The 17,000-nt window shown below is 37.0% G+C and overlaps 1 protein-coding gene across 19 annotated transcripts in view; it reads left to right on the forward strand.

Annotated features, from left to right (window-relative positions):
* LOC105334383 (neuron navigator 3) overlaps positions 1 to 17,000 on the forward strand; it is a 157,743-nt gene that overhangs the window by 108,381 nt on the left and 32,362 nt on the right. For 18 of the 19 annotated variants that reach the window (XM_066071828.1, XM_066071819.1, XM_066071820.1 and 15 more), the window contains 4 exons: positions 9,778 to 11,465; positions 12,367 to 12,419; positions 12,834 to 12,857; positions 13,984 to 14,058. In XM_066071828.1, the coding sequence (XP_065927900.1) occupies positions 9,778 to 11,465; positions 12,367 to 12,419; positions 12,834 to 12,857; positions 13,984 to 14,058 (1,840 nt within the window). The remainder of the gene's footprint in view (positions 1 to 9,777; positions 11,466 to 12,366; positions 12,420 to 12,833; positions 12,858 to 13,983; positions 14,059 to 17,000) is intronic. The other variant, XM_066071825.1, reaches the window with a different exon arrangement.

Genomic DNA, 17,000 nt, shown 5'->3' on the forward strand with positions numbered 1-17,000 from the left:
TTGATCAAAGGGCCCCCATCTTGATTTTCTTGGCAAATCGGGATGTGTGCGTGTTTTGTATACGCAAATGTATATTAATGAATAATGAAATTTGACTGTGTATAATTTAATGAAGATTATGCCATCAAAGCTAAATGTCAGTTGGATATTATATGAATTTCATCTGGTGAGGTCCCTGGAATGCCCTAACAATTATACATGAAAGTTACGGAGTCAGATTTGTTGAACTACCCCCTAGTTTGTTCAGAAAAAAAAGTAAAAGTTGCTGCTTGATTGTGGAAGAACTTAGTAATGAAGGAGGGGAAAAGATGCCTTGTAATGCCTGTTTGCTGCCTGCAAGGAATTTGATGAGCAGATGTAAAGATGTATTGGTGAAGGTTTACAGTTAAAGCTTTTATATCCCTAGCAAGAGGTTCATTAAGGCGACTAGATATAGATCCCAGATTCTGGCGGATCATCCTCAAGTTTTACAGAAATCCCTGTACACCATAGCACCTCCCTTTACTGTTGTTGTTTTTTATGTTAAAAGTCTGAGAGGAAACGGTACCAGTTTCTATGCTGTCTCTGGTTGTACACAAACAGAAAGAACAATCACTTTGATCCTTTCGGAGGGAGAAGCGGTGTTTTCCATCTTGTTGCTGCTATTTCCAGAAATTGGACAGACGCCACTATGTTGGTCAACACCTTGTTAAAAATGAAGATGCTCAGCCAGATTTTCTCTGTATTCACCTTGATGAGTTCAGAATCATTTATGTTGAGGGGTATAAGACTTGGAGCTTCTGGATGATTTTGATCGACACACATTCATGGCATGCATTTATCATCTTTCCCGTTTTAGCTTAGGAATTCATTAATCCAAGGCAGGAAATGAAATCGTTTATACAAGCTGTTACAGCTTTGATTTTTCATCAATTCTCGACATTAATAAAAAAAACTTACAGAATTATGAAAATTATTTCAGGAAAAATAATACCATGAAACATCAAAATTATTTTTGAAAGTTCAATGCCTTGAAATCCAATTTTTTTTCTAGAAACTAAAATTAATAAGCTCTTCTGATGGCTTTGCAAATAAATTTGATGCCTGATCCTAGCCTACATAACTTCTTCTAAGATACTGGCCCTTGGGAAATGGTTTTCTATATTTGTCAGATTAATGAGTTATGGTTCTTGTCAGAAATGGAAATATTATAGGGTATATATAGAGAGAGAACATAATAGCAATTCACAATCTTTATTTTGTGCAAGATAACTTTTCTTTAGCTGAATTAATTGATTGCTTTGAAGAAGTATCATCAATCCCACCAAATCTGCCAATAAATAAGTCTGCTATTGGGATTTGCGTCTTTTCTAGATTGATCCAAAATGCTTTTCATTTGGAGTCCGCAAATGTCCATGATTTTCTCCAAGAGACTTTATTGTATGACTCAGAAACGTCGATCACCAGTTAAATCATAAAAAAGGGGATGACACAATATATAACAGATTCTCGAGAGAAAGTGCAAACTCGAGGTCTGTGGAATGACATTTAAGGCTAGCAAAGTTTTTGGATGCTTTTTCGTTCTTTAGAAAGAATATGGGTCAATTTGGTTGGATTCTGTGTAACACAGATCAATACATTCTGGACAAATATGATTTATGAGACGTGTTCTGTAAAACAAACTGTATTTACCCCATAATTTCTAGTTTATCAAGTTCCTAAAAGACTCCGTCCTATCACTTTGTGTTAAATAAATTGTATTTCAAAAGAGGACATACTAAGCACAGCAATCAAATTCTGTGGTATAGACAAATTGGTTATTAAATTTGCCTGCTGTGCCAAAAGACAAAAATAACAAAATCTGATGAAAAAAAGTGATTACCGTTTCAGCGTTACAACAAGTATTCTTTTACCATGCAACTGCATTTGTAAATTGGATTGTGAAGTCTGAATTGCAGAAGTTGAGTCCATGCATAAAACACTAGATTTCCATTGGTAGCTCTGGAGCATGCTGAATTTTGTTCAGTTTTATGTGTTGGTGCAATATGCAAGTTGTGGGAAAAAAAATGATCCAATGGGTCTCTTCATAAGAATCTGTTATAATAATAGCTTGGAGGTTAAAAGATATTCCTCTTGAAATAATTGATGGATAATGCATTTGCGTTTTGGTCATAACGATTTGATCAATATTGTTGGAAAGGTGCATCCTAAAGCCAAGAGATCTCTAGAGCAGTTAATAATTGATACTTTTGGATCTAAGGGTAAAAATGTTCAGCTTTTGCTGTTGCTCAAGAAAGGGCGAAAAATTTGAGGCATAAAAAACACTTTGATTCCAAGTGAATTGTTCCCTTGATGTCATTGGGAAAAGGCTACCGGCTCTTGTGTAAAAATTGGTTTGAGTCATATTGATTCTGTATAGAGCAACATTGGATTGGTAGAACAAGTTAGATGGATTTTGGCCAGAGAAAAAAGACTATCTTTTGAAGTTACCTGTGCAATGCATATATAACTGTCCATGTGAAATTCAATTTTGAACAGTCGTTACTTTTTGTGGAAAAGACCCGCTGATCCTGTGTTACTCATCATCATGGGAGAGGAACATAATTACTTTTAAATTACTGATTTTAAGGAAGGAGTTTACTTCAGTCAATTTTTAAAATTAAGATTGATTTGTTATTTAAGAAGCTCTTGATGGCTACCTATTACATATTAATGGGGATGTTGTTAAATCAATATCGGAATCAACAAAGATGCTGTGAATTTGTGAGGCGCGAGAGTTAAAAAGGTTTTAAAAAACAACGTGAGTCGTCTGGAAGCTCCGAGTGCATGCTGGATCAACTCATGTGTAATGGATTAATTACTCGGAGAGTAGAAGAGGCTCCAACAGTGAAATTCAAAACAACACTTGGTTTACATTCAGAGTGTGAATGAAAGGCAAAAAAAAAAAAATCAATGAGTGATATGTTACAGAGTCTTTGAAATGATAATGAAGAGCATTAGGCTTATGTGAGCTGTGATCTTATGCTGGTAGCTCATTGTGGTGTGGGAAAGAGGAAGAGAAAAAAAAGTTTGGAAATATTATTTGACACAGACGCTCAACACACTTGGGATGAGTTGACTAGATGGAATATCGGTTATAACACTTGAGAATGTTTGATGCATGGCAAGGTAATAGCCATTTCACCTGCATATGTGTGTAAAGAGAGGAAAGAAACAAGGAACTTCAGAAATGAGAAAATCTGGCCAATGTGTTTTGTGATATAATTGATTTTGAAGGGTTCACAGACAGTATCGGCTCTTGGGCATGTTCCATTGTGTGTGTACAATCTGAGGCACCATGAGAACAAACGGAGCTTTTCTTAGAACGTCTTTTGGGCATCAGCAGACATCGAGCCCAGATCCCAGTAGTCAGGGTGGAGCAGTGAATGGTCCGGGGCGAGCAGGACAGGTCAGATCACACACACTACCCAGGGAATCACAGGAGGGGCAGGGTACCTCTCAGGTCAGGTTGGCTGGACAACAACTGACCCAGGGCAGGTCACTGGAAGATCCAGGGACCAAGCCGAAGCTTCCTGGTCAGCAACAACAACAGCAAATTGGACAACAACAAATTGGAGGGTCAGGACCTAGGAAGATTATAACCCATGCCATCATTGAGCACCAGAGCATTCGGAATAGGCCTCTCCCAGCCATCCCTTCAGAAGAGAAAGATGAGAACAGGAATTTGACCCACAAGACTGCTAGTCTGGGGAGGCAAAATAAGCCGCCTTCTTTGGTGAAATCAAACCAGCAGATCCTGACCAAGGCTGAACTACAGCAGCATATTCAGTCCCAGTTGAATGTGATTTACTGGACTACCTCCTCCTCGTCAGGGTAAGCATCTACTGTCCTGCATCAGCTTCACTTGTCCTCAGTTGTTGTTCATTCTATGATGAACATCAACAGTGTCACCCATGGTTAATTTGTGTTTGTAAGTATATATACAAAATGTCCCTCTCTGGGTTATTAGTATTAGTTGGTTAAGAGAGAATTGGTAATTAAATGGTGTGTTAGAAGAATGGTCATCTTGCATAAAGTCATGCAGTATTAAGGTGTTGCAAATGTTGACAACAAAAGGTCTTTGTAATATTTGCAAATTCATTATGACGTGAGTGGAGCCAGAGTTGGCATTGAAGCTAGGTGATAATTAGAGCTGCAAAAGACCTTTCAGCTGGACTTTCAAGTTAAGAACGTGGGTTCTTACAATGAAGCTGAACACATATTTGTTATGATCTTGTAAGGAATCTCAAACATAAGCCTCCATGCTGGTTGCTTTTAGAAAAGAGGTATGCACTTGATTTTTATTTGACAATAATTGAAGTTTAAACTACTCTCCTCTGAATCTTTCATGTACAACAGTGAGTCAGATCTCTCTCAAGATGACAACAATGCCCTTCAGTCAATACTGCAATTTTTAGCTAATTGTGATGAAGTGCATAGTTTTAATGATTAAATCATTAAATGTTCATCAGATAATGATTACATTTCTCGGATAAATTCCAGAGTATTTATAAACATTGTCCAGGGAATAAAAAATGCTCTTTTTGAAGTTAATTGAATTTTCTCTTGAAATCTCGTTCACTACATTCCTCTGAAGATTTTTTGATTTTGTTCATAGAGATTCATAATTATATGGTTGACTTGAGATAAATATTTGGCATTATCATGTCACATGGTAAAATCAATCTTGTTTTTTTTTCTTCCCTGTTTGAAGACTGAATGCAATGTAACAAAACATATGACTCATCCCGTTTCTGTCAATATGGCTTGGGTATTGGAATTTTGTCTTCTGTCTGCCAGAATCAAGAAATGCGCTAGTATCTACCCAAAACATTTTCAGTTCGTTATTTTTTTTCTTTCCTTAGTAAACTTACAATGATTGGATTTATACCAAATCTGCCAATACTCTGAGTGAGTTGACATCCTGATCAAATCATATTTATTGATCCAACGGGTCCAAAAAAAATTTAGAGCGAAAAAAAAAAAATAATTGAAGAAGCAATCCTCTCCTGCCAAGATATTGATTCTTAAAGTTAAGCTGCTAAATATTTTGTCTTGACGCTTGCATGTTCCAGAAATGGTTAATTTGCCCCATTGCAATATTCTCTGATCTATGACCGTCTGGGTGCCAAATTTATCAGGATTTCATTTCCTTCTGTTTGGGTGATTTTGTCAGAGAGAAGCGTGTAATTCTGGTTTATTGCTCAGAATTTGTGCATCCGCAATGCAGAGACAAATTTGATCCAAGGAAGGAAATTATAAGAGCGTATTGTTGTGCAGTTTAATGTGCAGTAGATAAATCAAATGGTGGCAGGGGCCCAGGTTTTTACGCAGAGTATATAATAGTTTCGATTGTCAATAACTTGATTTGTACCCTAGCTATTGTCCTTGAATGTGTAATACTTTTGTTTTAATGCTGTAGCCTGCCACGTCAATTTAGGCGAGAGAAATTTAATTTTTAGTTTTACGGATTTTGTTGTAAAAAATTTGGGTCGGAGGAGGGAAAATAAAAAAAATAAAAAACTGGGGGCAAACTTTTATTAATCAAAATGACATATTATTTGCTTGAACTTATAATATTAAGTTTAATTTGTCCACTATCCATTGTGTACTTTGTGTTTGTTTCAAGATCATTGGTATTAACCTTACTAAACTTGTTCAGGATGACATATTTTCTTTGCTTTTCATAAAAACTTTTAAGCCAAACCATGCATGGCTGACCTCCATCTTAAATACTCCATGTTATAGAGACGCTTACACTTGATTTTAAAAGCTCCCTTTGTCAAACGTTTTGCAGATTTCAAATAAAATAAAGTAATTTTAAAACCAAGATCGGTCAAACTTGAAAATTCCGGAAAAATTTCCGAAGATACGAATTTTTTTTCATTATTTTTTTTTTTACAAAATCGGAAAAATTGGGTCGGCGGATCCGTAAAACTAAAAATTAAATTTCTCTCGCCTTATCTTTTGAATTGTGATATCTGAGGCTGTTGGATGTTCTGTCAAAACTGAGCAGCAAAATAGGAAGCACAACTAAAATTAAATTGATTTGATGCAAATACAATAATTCTTTTATATATAAGTACCCCCCCCCCTCCCCCAAATTGAGACTTGCTGTATTGCACACATATGCAAGCTTAGTCACTGTTGGGCATAAGTTATTTGTGGAGTTTTTAGGTAAGAAATGTCATATAGCTATGATCTCGTATCTGTCAGATGCTGGTTCTCTGCAGATGTGAATGCAGGCTGCAGCATACATGAGAAGCCAACAGAGTATATGACATAAGACAATGATGCCTGACCCCTATCAGAGATAGCTTAGAAGTTAATATATACAACAATTTATCTAATTGACAGTAAATGCTCCTGACAGACAAGGGGGCTATTGGATTGCAGCATCTGGAGACAGGGGGTCTTCTACTGCATTTGTCAATGGTCCTGTTTACAGCAGAGAAATGTATTGTTGGTGTGCTGGTTATGGGCTGGTCCCTCTCAATTCTATACTGTGGAGACTTCTCAAAAGGTTTTGAGTATTGTTGTCAGTCGGTTCCACACTAGATGGACCGCTTACATGATTACATAATGTGCAGACTATTGGCTCTGCTGTATATATGTGGTAATCTTGCATTCTGTTCCTTTGAGAGCTCTTTTGTGATTCGATGCTGTGAACTTCCTTTTTCCCCCCCTTAAAAACATCCTTGCACGGCCTTTAGATTTGAATGACATCACAGATGTAGCAGATGCTCCAAACGGCTCTTACGTAAACGACATTGTTGGAGAAAAAAAGAAGTCTCTAATTGCATGCAAAATTGCAGAGTGAAATGAGCAATTTGGAATATAATTAAATGATGAGCTACACAACTGAACACATATCCTTTGAAAATCTGATTCCAAACTCCTTTTTTTTCTCTCACAATATCAGCTTTCTCCTCTTTGGTTTTTGAGATATGGGATACATGTAGAAATCAATTTACAGCTGTAGCCTTTATTACCTTGGTCAATTAAGAAGCCAAAATTTTCCATGGGTTTTTAAAAGACTTTGTTAAAGAAAATTAGGACATGGATAAAAAATTTGTGTTTTTGCCATATATTTAATATATTTGTGGGTTTTTTTAATTTTTAGTTTTGCTCTTTACTGCATGCTGATTTTAATGATTATTTTGAAACTATCTCGTCTCTCTTTTCTCTCATCCTCCCCCCCCCCCCCCAACATATCATGAAACACATTCAAACAATTATCTTTAAACATTAACAGACCAACTGTCACTAAGTTTACATGTATTATGCATGTTCTTTACCATAAAATTGACAGCGTTCTACAATAAAGAGTCTCCGTTATACGTTGCTCAAGGATGACTCAGCCTCCTACTTGATCGGACTGTATCGATCTGATGCTCTCTCTCTCTCTCAGGCGACTCAGTGCTGCTATAATTACACAGACGCTGACACAGAAACTAATGAATCTGGTACATTATACAATAGTAGTTAGTATTGCATGCTCCAGCACTGTGAGTGTATTCATACTTAAAATCCCTGTCCGGATCAATATTTGGACAGGTACCAGGTGATAATATTGACTGATTGTTCAAAAATTGTAAATAAATTTTTTAAAAATTAGTTGATTTATGAAGTGCGTTTGACATCTTTCGCATCAAGAAGCAATTTGTGGAGATTAAAATGTGTGTGAATTTTTCAAATAAAAAAGCATGAGTGTTCATTACAGGGATGGTTTTTGTCAATGACTTCTTTTGCCTGAGGAAGCAATTTCATTTCATTGAAAAATGTTCATTCAAAAAAAGATGTACAAAGTTCAAGCACCCTTAATTTACCATCATAAATCTTGTTCATCTACTGTTAAGAATTTTTCATGCAGAAGCTAGGTTTTGTGAATGAGTCTTTCTATTCATACATCTTCTTTAACATTAGCAAAATAGACCAATAGGCTCTTTTGAGAGAATGTGTATTGAATGAATACAGATCAGACTTAGATAAACCAATGAATTTCACACCTCAAGTGTCTACAAATATAGGGCAAAGGCAGGCACTTTAAAAAAAATTCAAACCTCAAATTTAATCGGTTTGAAATAACAATGGAGAAAAGGAGAATTTGATGAGAGCAATTATCCTTTAAAATTTCTCTCTCTCTCTCTTCCCTGGGCCATCTCCTAGACATGTCCTTTTATTTTGACAGAACTAATCAGATGTGAATGGATTTGAATGCTTGGTGACAAGAATTGGGAAGTACTTTTATGTCACGGTACATTGGAGAATTGGTTTAGTCCTTTTTGCCGCTGTCTGAGTATTTATGAACAGTACAAAGTAGTCAGATATTTTGGGTCACCTTCTTGAGTGCAATGCAAGATCAGTATATGTGATACAGTATTGTTGTTATCTTATCGCCTTCCGAGTCGGAAGCTTTGACATTATAAGCCTTAGAATTTTTCAATAATCGCCCAATTTTCTGGTGTCAACAATGTAATAGCTAGTGTATCAAATATGGTCAAGGCTTAAGATGGTCCAGCACCCCAGGTGTGAAAATTCGGGATTCGTTGGTGAATTATGGCTGTGGATTTACTTTGGGAATTAGAAGATTAGATATGGTGTACTCAGATAGCTGTAACTGGGCCCCAAGGTTGAATTTTTTTTTTTTTTTTTGGCCGGCTACTTTGGCTGAAGTTGCGTTGACATTATAGGAAATGTCCCATGTCGACTTTTCTGCTTCATCAGTGGGGTATGCATTATAGCGTTTAATAAATATTTAAAGTAAATTTTTAAAAAAAGTAATTTTTTTTTCAACAGTGCATGATTACCATGTGGTTATTTTCAGATTTAAATACCTGTAAAAACTTATATTCCTGTTTGAACTGCAGTCAATTTCGGTTCAGCTAAATGGCATAGCGAAATTGTGTTAATGGCATAAGGAGAGTTAATGACATAAGAAAATAAATGCAGAAAAATATTCCCTCCCTGTCGACAGATACAGGAAATTAATTTTTAGAGGCTTGTCTTGGCATAAGTATGATAAATATTATGTATAAAGGTTTTATCCGTTTTTGATCCTATTAATGAAGACCAAAAAAAAAAGGATGCGTGGTATTTAGGCGCTTCTGGTTAATACCTTTTAGTCTGGATCCATAAAAAGAAATTCCACACTTTTTATTCTAAGATCGTGTGCATATAAGGTGAAGGGTTTCGTTCGCAATAAGTGGTTTCTTTTTTAAAACAAATATTGTGTCGCCAAATCCGATAAACTCAATCACCTTCCCACCAGTAATTTTAATTGTGCAGTTGATGTATTTTTTTCTACAGTTAATAGAACTGCACATTCAAGAAATTTATTTTTAGACCCCTGCACATTGTGTAAGTGACTCATAATAGCTCACTATAATACTTTAATTAGAAAACACCATTAGAAATTGCTTTGTTCAGTGGCCTACAAAGTTGAATTCTGGATTTTCCAACTGTGACTTTTAATGATGCATTTTTAATTGAAAATAAAACTCATTAAAATTGCTATTTATTAAAAAACCTGAAAAATCTTGCAGATTTCTTCATTCCCATCACTTTTGGAGGAAACATTATTGTATTCTTCCTCCTAGATTTAAATCTAGTTGCTGTATTGAGGAGCACTAAGATTAGTTTAGATAAGATACCATAAGAGTTTGAGGTGGAGAACTTCACACATTGGAACTCTTTACAATGATTCATATGGAGTAAAATGGCAATATTAATTTAGGATCATGTTTCTCTTTTTTGCAGTTTTGATGACAGCAGTTCCATTAGCAGCGGTGACATCAGTGATACAATTAACGAAATTAGCACAGACGACGGAAACTTGACCGGAGGAAGCGATCAGAACAACCCGTACAACAGCCTCAAGCGGACACCGAACGCCCAGGGAATTCCAAATGGCTACCCCGGTCACATGCACGGCAAACGAGTCCCCAACCTCGGAACAAGCGCTTTTATGGGAGCGGACTATAGTAGTGATGCTAGTCCCATGTCTGGGTGGAGGAAATACCCACTACCCCAGACAAACCGTTTATTGAGTAGTGACCCTGCTGATTATGCGTATTTGTTTAATGGCTACACTCATGCTTCACCCATGCAGCATTGGGGCCAGTCCCCACCAGTGCAGGGACAAATGAGAAAACTGTCCAACACAAGTCAACCGGACATTAACCATTACCGGACTCACAGTGCAGATTACGTCGATCCTAATAAATCGGGCGTGTACTCTTCCAATAACAGTCTGTCCAATAAGAAGGACTCGGAGACTAACACGGAGCAGTCGCATTTAATGGAGGCCAGCATGAGGCGGGTGCAGCAACAAAGTGGCGGGGGTCAGGGCGGGTTTGGATATCGCCGTCCTCTCAGCAACACCAGCACCAGTTCAGCCGGTAGCAACAAGAGCAACGGATCAGGAGGATCGTCGTGCTCCAAGAGCTCCACTGTCGGCAGTCGTCTGGCCAAGCACGGTGTGATGAATGAAAACAACGGCATGAAGCCAGGGGAGTGCACTCCGTCTGGGATTCCACGTCCAGGAAGTGCCGCATCACTGCGAACGACACCACAGAGGGCTGAGGATCTGTTCACTAGTGCCACACTAGAGAGGAAGAAAAAAGGGATTAATGGTGCAAAGACAAATGGTAACAATATTTCTCCCCCCGAGGAACTTTATAAGTCCAATACTCTGGGTAGGAATACTCAAAAAAAGAGTGGCAGCAAGGCTAGTCTTACTCGAACCCCCTCGCAGGGCGAGGGGACCCCTTTGTGCAATAATACTATTATTTCAAATCCCCATGCTACTTATGGGAAAAATGAAATGGGGAGACCTAACATGTATTCCCAGTCTCTTCCCAACATGCCACAAAACGGTGTGCCAGCACACTATGTTGCCATGGAATATGGAAGTCCTCGTAATTCGGGTTCAGGTCAGGGTGTCTGGCTTAAGAACACTAATGGAAACATCCCTATGCATATGTCAGACACTGAAAGCATGGACTCCATATCCTCTCATGCTTCCAGTATTCAGGCCCAGATTCAGCAGGCTCGAGCCCTGAGTGATGCCAGTGCTCGTATACTCGCCCACGGAATGAACAATGTGGGCCTGACCCGGTCAAATAGTCTGAAGTCCACCCAATCAGACTCCATCTATGCTTCCAATCAACACATTGGGGAAAATCTGACCCGCACCAACTCGTTCTCCCAGCTTCCAAGCCCCCCACCCCCTTCCTCCCCCACCCCTAGCAATAGTTCGCATTCCTCTCGCTTCACATATCCTATGACTGCTTTTGGTGGTGGTGGGTCGTCCATGAGCAGTGGTGGGGGATACGCCAACCCAGCGACCTTGAATCAGAACATGGTCCGGTCCAACACTCAGTCCAGCCTACCCCCATACAGTAGCCTGGCCCTCTCCAAGATCAACAAGGATGAGGATGGAAGTAGTGAGTCAATCCAAATTTTCTCTGTCTTGAGATAGTTAGAAAAAAAATGACTATTTGAAAGAAATTTCATGGCAACTCCTTCTTCCTTTGACTTGCAACTTGAGTGTCTTCTCAAGATGAATGAAATTGTTTTTAAGTTTGCTCTTTTCATTCCATGGAGCAAAATGCTAATCTTTACTTCTAATTTTGTTTTGAAGTTTTGCATGTATTTTGGATGTCATGAATTTAACACAGTTTTAGATATTTGCATGAAGTTCCATCTTTTTTTTTATTTGATACCTCTTAGTTACTGGCTTTGAAAGAAAAATCAAATGATGATCTTTGCATGTTGCTACAAAGAAAAAAAAGATTACAACAAAAAGTGTCATAATATTGCATGAGAAAAGAGATTTAGAAAAGAAAGTTTGTGCTTGTTCAGGATACTCTAATATTGTCTGCTCCTAGCAGTAATTACCATTATGAATGCTCCAAAGTTTTCCTTTCACACTTTCCCTCCCATCATCTTGACCCCGTCTGACCTCTCTGCTGAGGTCATCATCCCTCCCCCATACTCCCCCCTCTCTCATCGATTAATCTATCGTCTTAGATCTCCATTGATCATGTTCGAGTTGAGATGCATCATTCATTCCCAACTTTGCTGCAGCATCCGTTTCATGTCCCTTCATGGCAGATTCTCCAGTGTCTTAATTATTTTGCAGATTTTTTACACGTGTACATCAGATAACGGTCATTTTTCATGAACTGACATCCATTTGCATGCAATTCTTCTTGGAGTTGCCAATGTATGAAATTGATAATGAAAGGGAAATAACTCTAAATTATAAAGTGTTTATTTCATTAAATTATTTAATGCTTTTGGAGTTGTCTCTCTTGCAGTGATTTTTCGATTTCTTAATTTCAGTTCATGGCTCCAATCTATCTCTGGCATCCTGCAGCTCTTCTGTGTATTCCTCGGTAAGATGAATGAAATTGTTGAACAAAGAAATGTAAAATTCCAAAATATTGCAAAAATTTTTTGAAAATTTTGTGTCTCCTTTTGACAAAATTGTTAAGCTCAAGCTATTTGATAAGATACAGCATTGAGGTAAATGGAAAGAATACTATAATTATGTTTACAAGAAGATTGTACTGAAGTCACTATCTAAATATAACAGTTTTAGTTCTTGTATATAATGGGAAAAAGGGGATGAATGCTTGGTCAGAAAAAATATAGAAGTACAATCTTGGCAGCCAACTAGAAAAAGTTTGGCACAAGTATAATGTAAGCCACTTGAGAGCAAACAGGTGGTTATAAAAAAAAGTATGATATTAATTATATCTATATCATTTTCTTTCTCTCTCTCATCCTGATCTGTTTTTACATTGTAGGCTGAAGACAAACATCAGCATGAGGTGAGTTATGTGAAATAAATCGGCAGCTTCTGTGTGGTTTATTCTCGCCCTCCGCCACTGAGCTGTTTTGTTTTCTAGCAGCGAAAAGATATTCATTTGAAAGTCTTAGTGGCTCTCGTTATTACTGAATTACATTTTTTGTTAAATTTTTTCACAGATGTTGGAGGATTTATATTGTAGACATCTTTACGACAATGTTTTCCTCTTTAGATTTGATGCTGAATCGGGGAATTAGAATTTTTGTAAACTGAAATGTTAATTATTTAAATGTTTGTAATATTTACTTAATAAACTTTAGCAAAGTATTACAAAATAATACTTAATTGTTGCATTGAAAGAGGGATAGGGAAATTAAGGTAACTGGAAATTAATTGCCCAAAGTGCAAAATTTGACACCTTTTTAAAAATGCTTTTTCCTATAGATAAGTAATTTTTTCTAGATAAGAATCTTGGCAAGTTGCAACCACTTAAATTGTCAGTTTATGATTAATATACTATCCAGCTCATCTTTGCACTGGATTCCTGGAATTAAAGTTTATCTATTTTTTTTCAAAATGAAATGCTCTGTTGCAATGCATGTTTTGATGCAATATAGAATTTTAATGACGATGAATCAGATACAAAACTTTCAATAAACTCAGAAGCAAACAGTTGACTTTGGCCAACAGCCAGTGTCGATCAGAAAGCAGAAGATTCTTCAATTCTGTCAGCTATAATTTTAGAAAAGGGGTAAAAACAAAAAATGGAAGAGAGAAATATGTATTGAAAATATTTCTCTTATCAACCGAAGAAGAAACCTTACATGTTGTTTGGTAGGCTTGAGTTTCTCTCCCCCACTTTGCAAAATTAACAGTTATAGCCCTCTTGGCTTGAGCTTAAGTAAGTTTTCAAGACGGCTAGTTTTTCAAAAAGACAAGAATCTGAAAAAAGAAAGAAGAAAGAAAGAAAAAAACCCGACTGGAGATATCTAGCTTTGTGCAAGATAAGAGAGGAAAATTAAATAGAAATTGTTGCAGACAAGATTTATGTGTGTGTGTGTTTTTCCTCCAGCCGAGTTTGATGTTTGTTTGATACAAGACTATTTTTCATCTTTAATTTTTTTTTTTTCATTTTTTCCCTTGTAAAGATTCGTAAGCTACGACGCGAACTGGAGTCGGCACAGGAAAAAGTGGTGACACTGACCACGCAACTCAGCACAAACGTAAGTCCCAGGATGTTACTTAGCCTGCATGTCATGTGTCTTTAATATATGTGAATTTATTTACTGTAGAGATTTGCAGTGGCAGAGAATTTCATGCAATTTTTTGCAGTTTGTATTTATTGCTGTGGTTTGAACCAGATAAGAATTAATGGCTAAGAGATTAAGCTTTTCATTGCATGAGATTATGAAATGTATACCAATTTATGTTCTTACAAGTTTGAAGAGAGTTTTTATGATGTTTTGAGTGACAGCTTCAAAGGAGAAAAAAATAATATATACATAAAGTGTTAAAAAGAATTTGGAAAAAAAACCCAAAGATTCATTATCTGTTAGTTATCCGTATACATTAAAAGGTTGAAGTGTGAAAACAAGACTTGTACTTTTAACTTAAGATTCAAAACCTTAATTGTATTTTTTCTATTCTTTGGGGGGGGGGGGGGGGGGGGGGAGGGGGAGGGGGTGCAATCACAGGTGGTTTTGTGAGATTTTAACTTGAGTTGTCTCTCTTGCCCAACCATATTGCTAACATGTTCTCTATATAAAGTTGAAGAAGTGCATACATTGCCAGTGACCTTTGTTGACCTATGATGACCCTCGGCCTTTATCTGTCCCCGCAGAGAGGCAGAGGGTGTACCTTGTTTTAACCTGCCCCTCTGAAACATGTTTTAACACATACACCGGGAGCATAGAAGCATAATCTGCACCTAAAATCTTTTCCTGAGTTCACTGATAAGACCCTTAGCTCAGTCAATTTCTGATCATACAGGCTGTTTCGGATGCAAACATCAGATTGTAGCATCCTTTAAGTCCTTATCGCACATCATTGATATTTTTTTTCTCAAATTTTTTTTTTATCGTAAGATGAATGGTATTCGTGATCATTAAGTTTTATGTTGGCCTTCCTAATCAAGCCCGGAGATTTGAATTTTTTAAATGATTCTCTCAGTAGCTAGTTATAGAGGGCTTTGAATTTATGTGTAAATTATCAGTCTGATGTTTTATTTCCTCTCTGTGCGCTAGTTTCAAGGTCATTTTATGGACTGGCTTTTATTTTTTTCCGAGTCTATTTTTCAAAATGTGTGTGTATGTGTGTGGAGTGTGTGTTCAAGGGTTTCTTTGAATTCATTTTGAGAAAAAGTAGATAACTCTGCTATTTATTGGTTGATAGTAACAGTTTTGTTTTAGAGGAACAGCTGTTCTTTTCCAGTAAATTAAAATCCAGGCCAGGAATCTTATCCGAAATATCTAATATATAAGGAGAGAGAGGAAAGGGGAAAAGGAAACATTGAAATTAAGATATTAAACCCAGCTAAACAAAGAATATAGAGATGCTGAAGAAGATTTAAGTAAATGAACACTATATAATTGATACTGTGAAGGAGGGTGCCAAGAAAAAAACAGCAGAAGTCCTGCTGCTTTAAATGCAAGCTAATGCATGCAACAATCATCTTAAGTTCTGGGGGATTAAAGGCATTCAAGATACCTCTTCTAGATATCAAACTCATTTCTTTAATCTCAAGAACTGATCAGTTGCATATCTTGCATCCATTTTGAAAACAGTTGTCTTTTGGGGTGTTTTCTTTTGGATTTTTTTGGGGAAAAAGTCCCCCCCCCCCCCCCCCCCCCACTTTTTTACCTTGTACTTAATTTTTTAAAGACAAATTTTCTAGATTTTTTTAAGAAATATTTTCTTGATATCAATAAAAAGAAATGTGGAGAATGGCTTTTCGATTATTGAGCATTTTAAACTTTTTGATATGGGCTTCTTAGCTAGCATTTGTTCAGTTTTGCCCGATAAAATTTTTTTTGAAGGTGGGTTCATATTTGATATCAAAAACTACTGATATGAACACTCACCCTGATGGTTAACATAGAGGAGTGAGTAGCTCGTAACCAGTAATCGCCACACGATATTCCCCTCAATATTACCTCCAATAACTGAAGATCTTTCAACCTATCAAACAAGTTGTTGGCACCAGGATTTTTTTTCCCCTCCCTTCCTTAGCGTTTGAACCTTTGCTCTAGAAGTTTCAAGTTTTTTTGGCAGCGGTCCTTGAAATGCTTTAATGATGTTTAGGTTTCAACTGCATTGACCATCACCCAGGGAGAGGTGAAATAGCAAAAGCATTACGAACATTCCCAAAAGTGTGAAGATACTGCATATTTTTTTTAACCTTGCTTCTCTTGAGAAGTTTTCATCGGCTGTGAGTTTTGCAATTACACCATAAAGTCCAGTGTTGGAAGGATATCATCTGAGAGAAAATATTTTGTTTACGCTTCTTTCGCTGTGGAATATTTTTCACATGGATTCTGTGACTCCTCAAGTGTGCTATTGGTGAAACGTTTTTGGGATACCCGGCCTAAATATTTGTGGTTTTACAGGCAGCTGATCATACCAAGAATTTTTGTGTGTGACATTTATTAACGCGAAAATTGTGTCTTGAATTTTTTTTTTGGTTGTTGTTGACTGATTTAAAGATGGATGCCAAAGTGGAGAGTCCGAGTTCTCCTTCCCGCTGTAAGTCTCTGTATGACAATGGTCCCGTGGAATGGAAGTCTGAAGTCTATTACCCGTTTCACACTGCTTATAACAATAATAACAAGGCAAGTTATCGAATTCACATTGGCATTTGGTGACGGAATATTTTGTTTAGGGTGTTGGGTAAAAATACTGGGTTTTCAAAATGGTGTTGGCAAGGAGGTGGGGGGGGGGGGGGGGGGGGGGGGGTTGAAGTTGGGAGGGGGAATGGAATGCTTATTGTATACATTTGTTCCAATTACCCATGCATCAGTCAATACTGAATTTATTCTGGAGTGTTTAACATTGAAAAAATTCATATCATACATGTTTAAAATATGAGTTTTGAGTTCTAGTGATGATATCAATATAAAGGCACAGCTATTATGGTAATTTTGAAATGTTTATTGCTTAAGACATTAAT

This window comes from Magallana gigas, chromosome 9 (assembly GCF_963853765.1).
Source record: "Magallana gigas chromosome 9, xbMagGiga1.1, whole genome shotgun sequence".
In the NCBI taxonomy this organism is placed as follows: domain Eukaryota; kingdom Metazoa; phylum Mollusca; class Bivalvia; order Ostreida; family Ostreidae; genus Magallana; species Magallana gigas.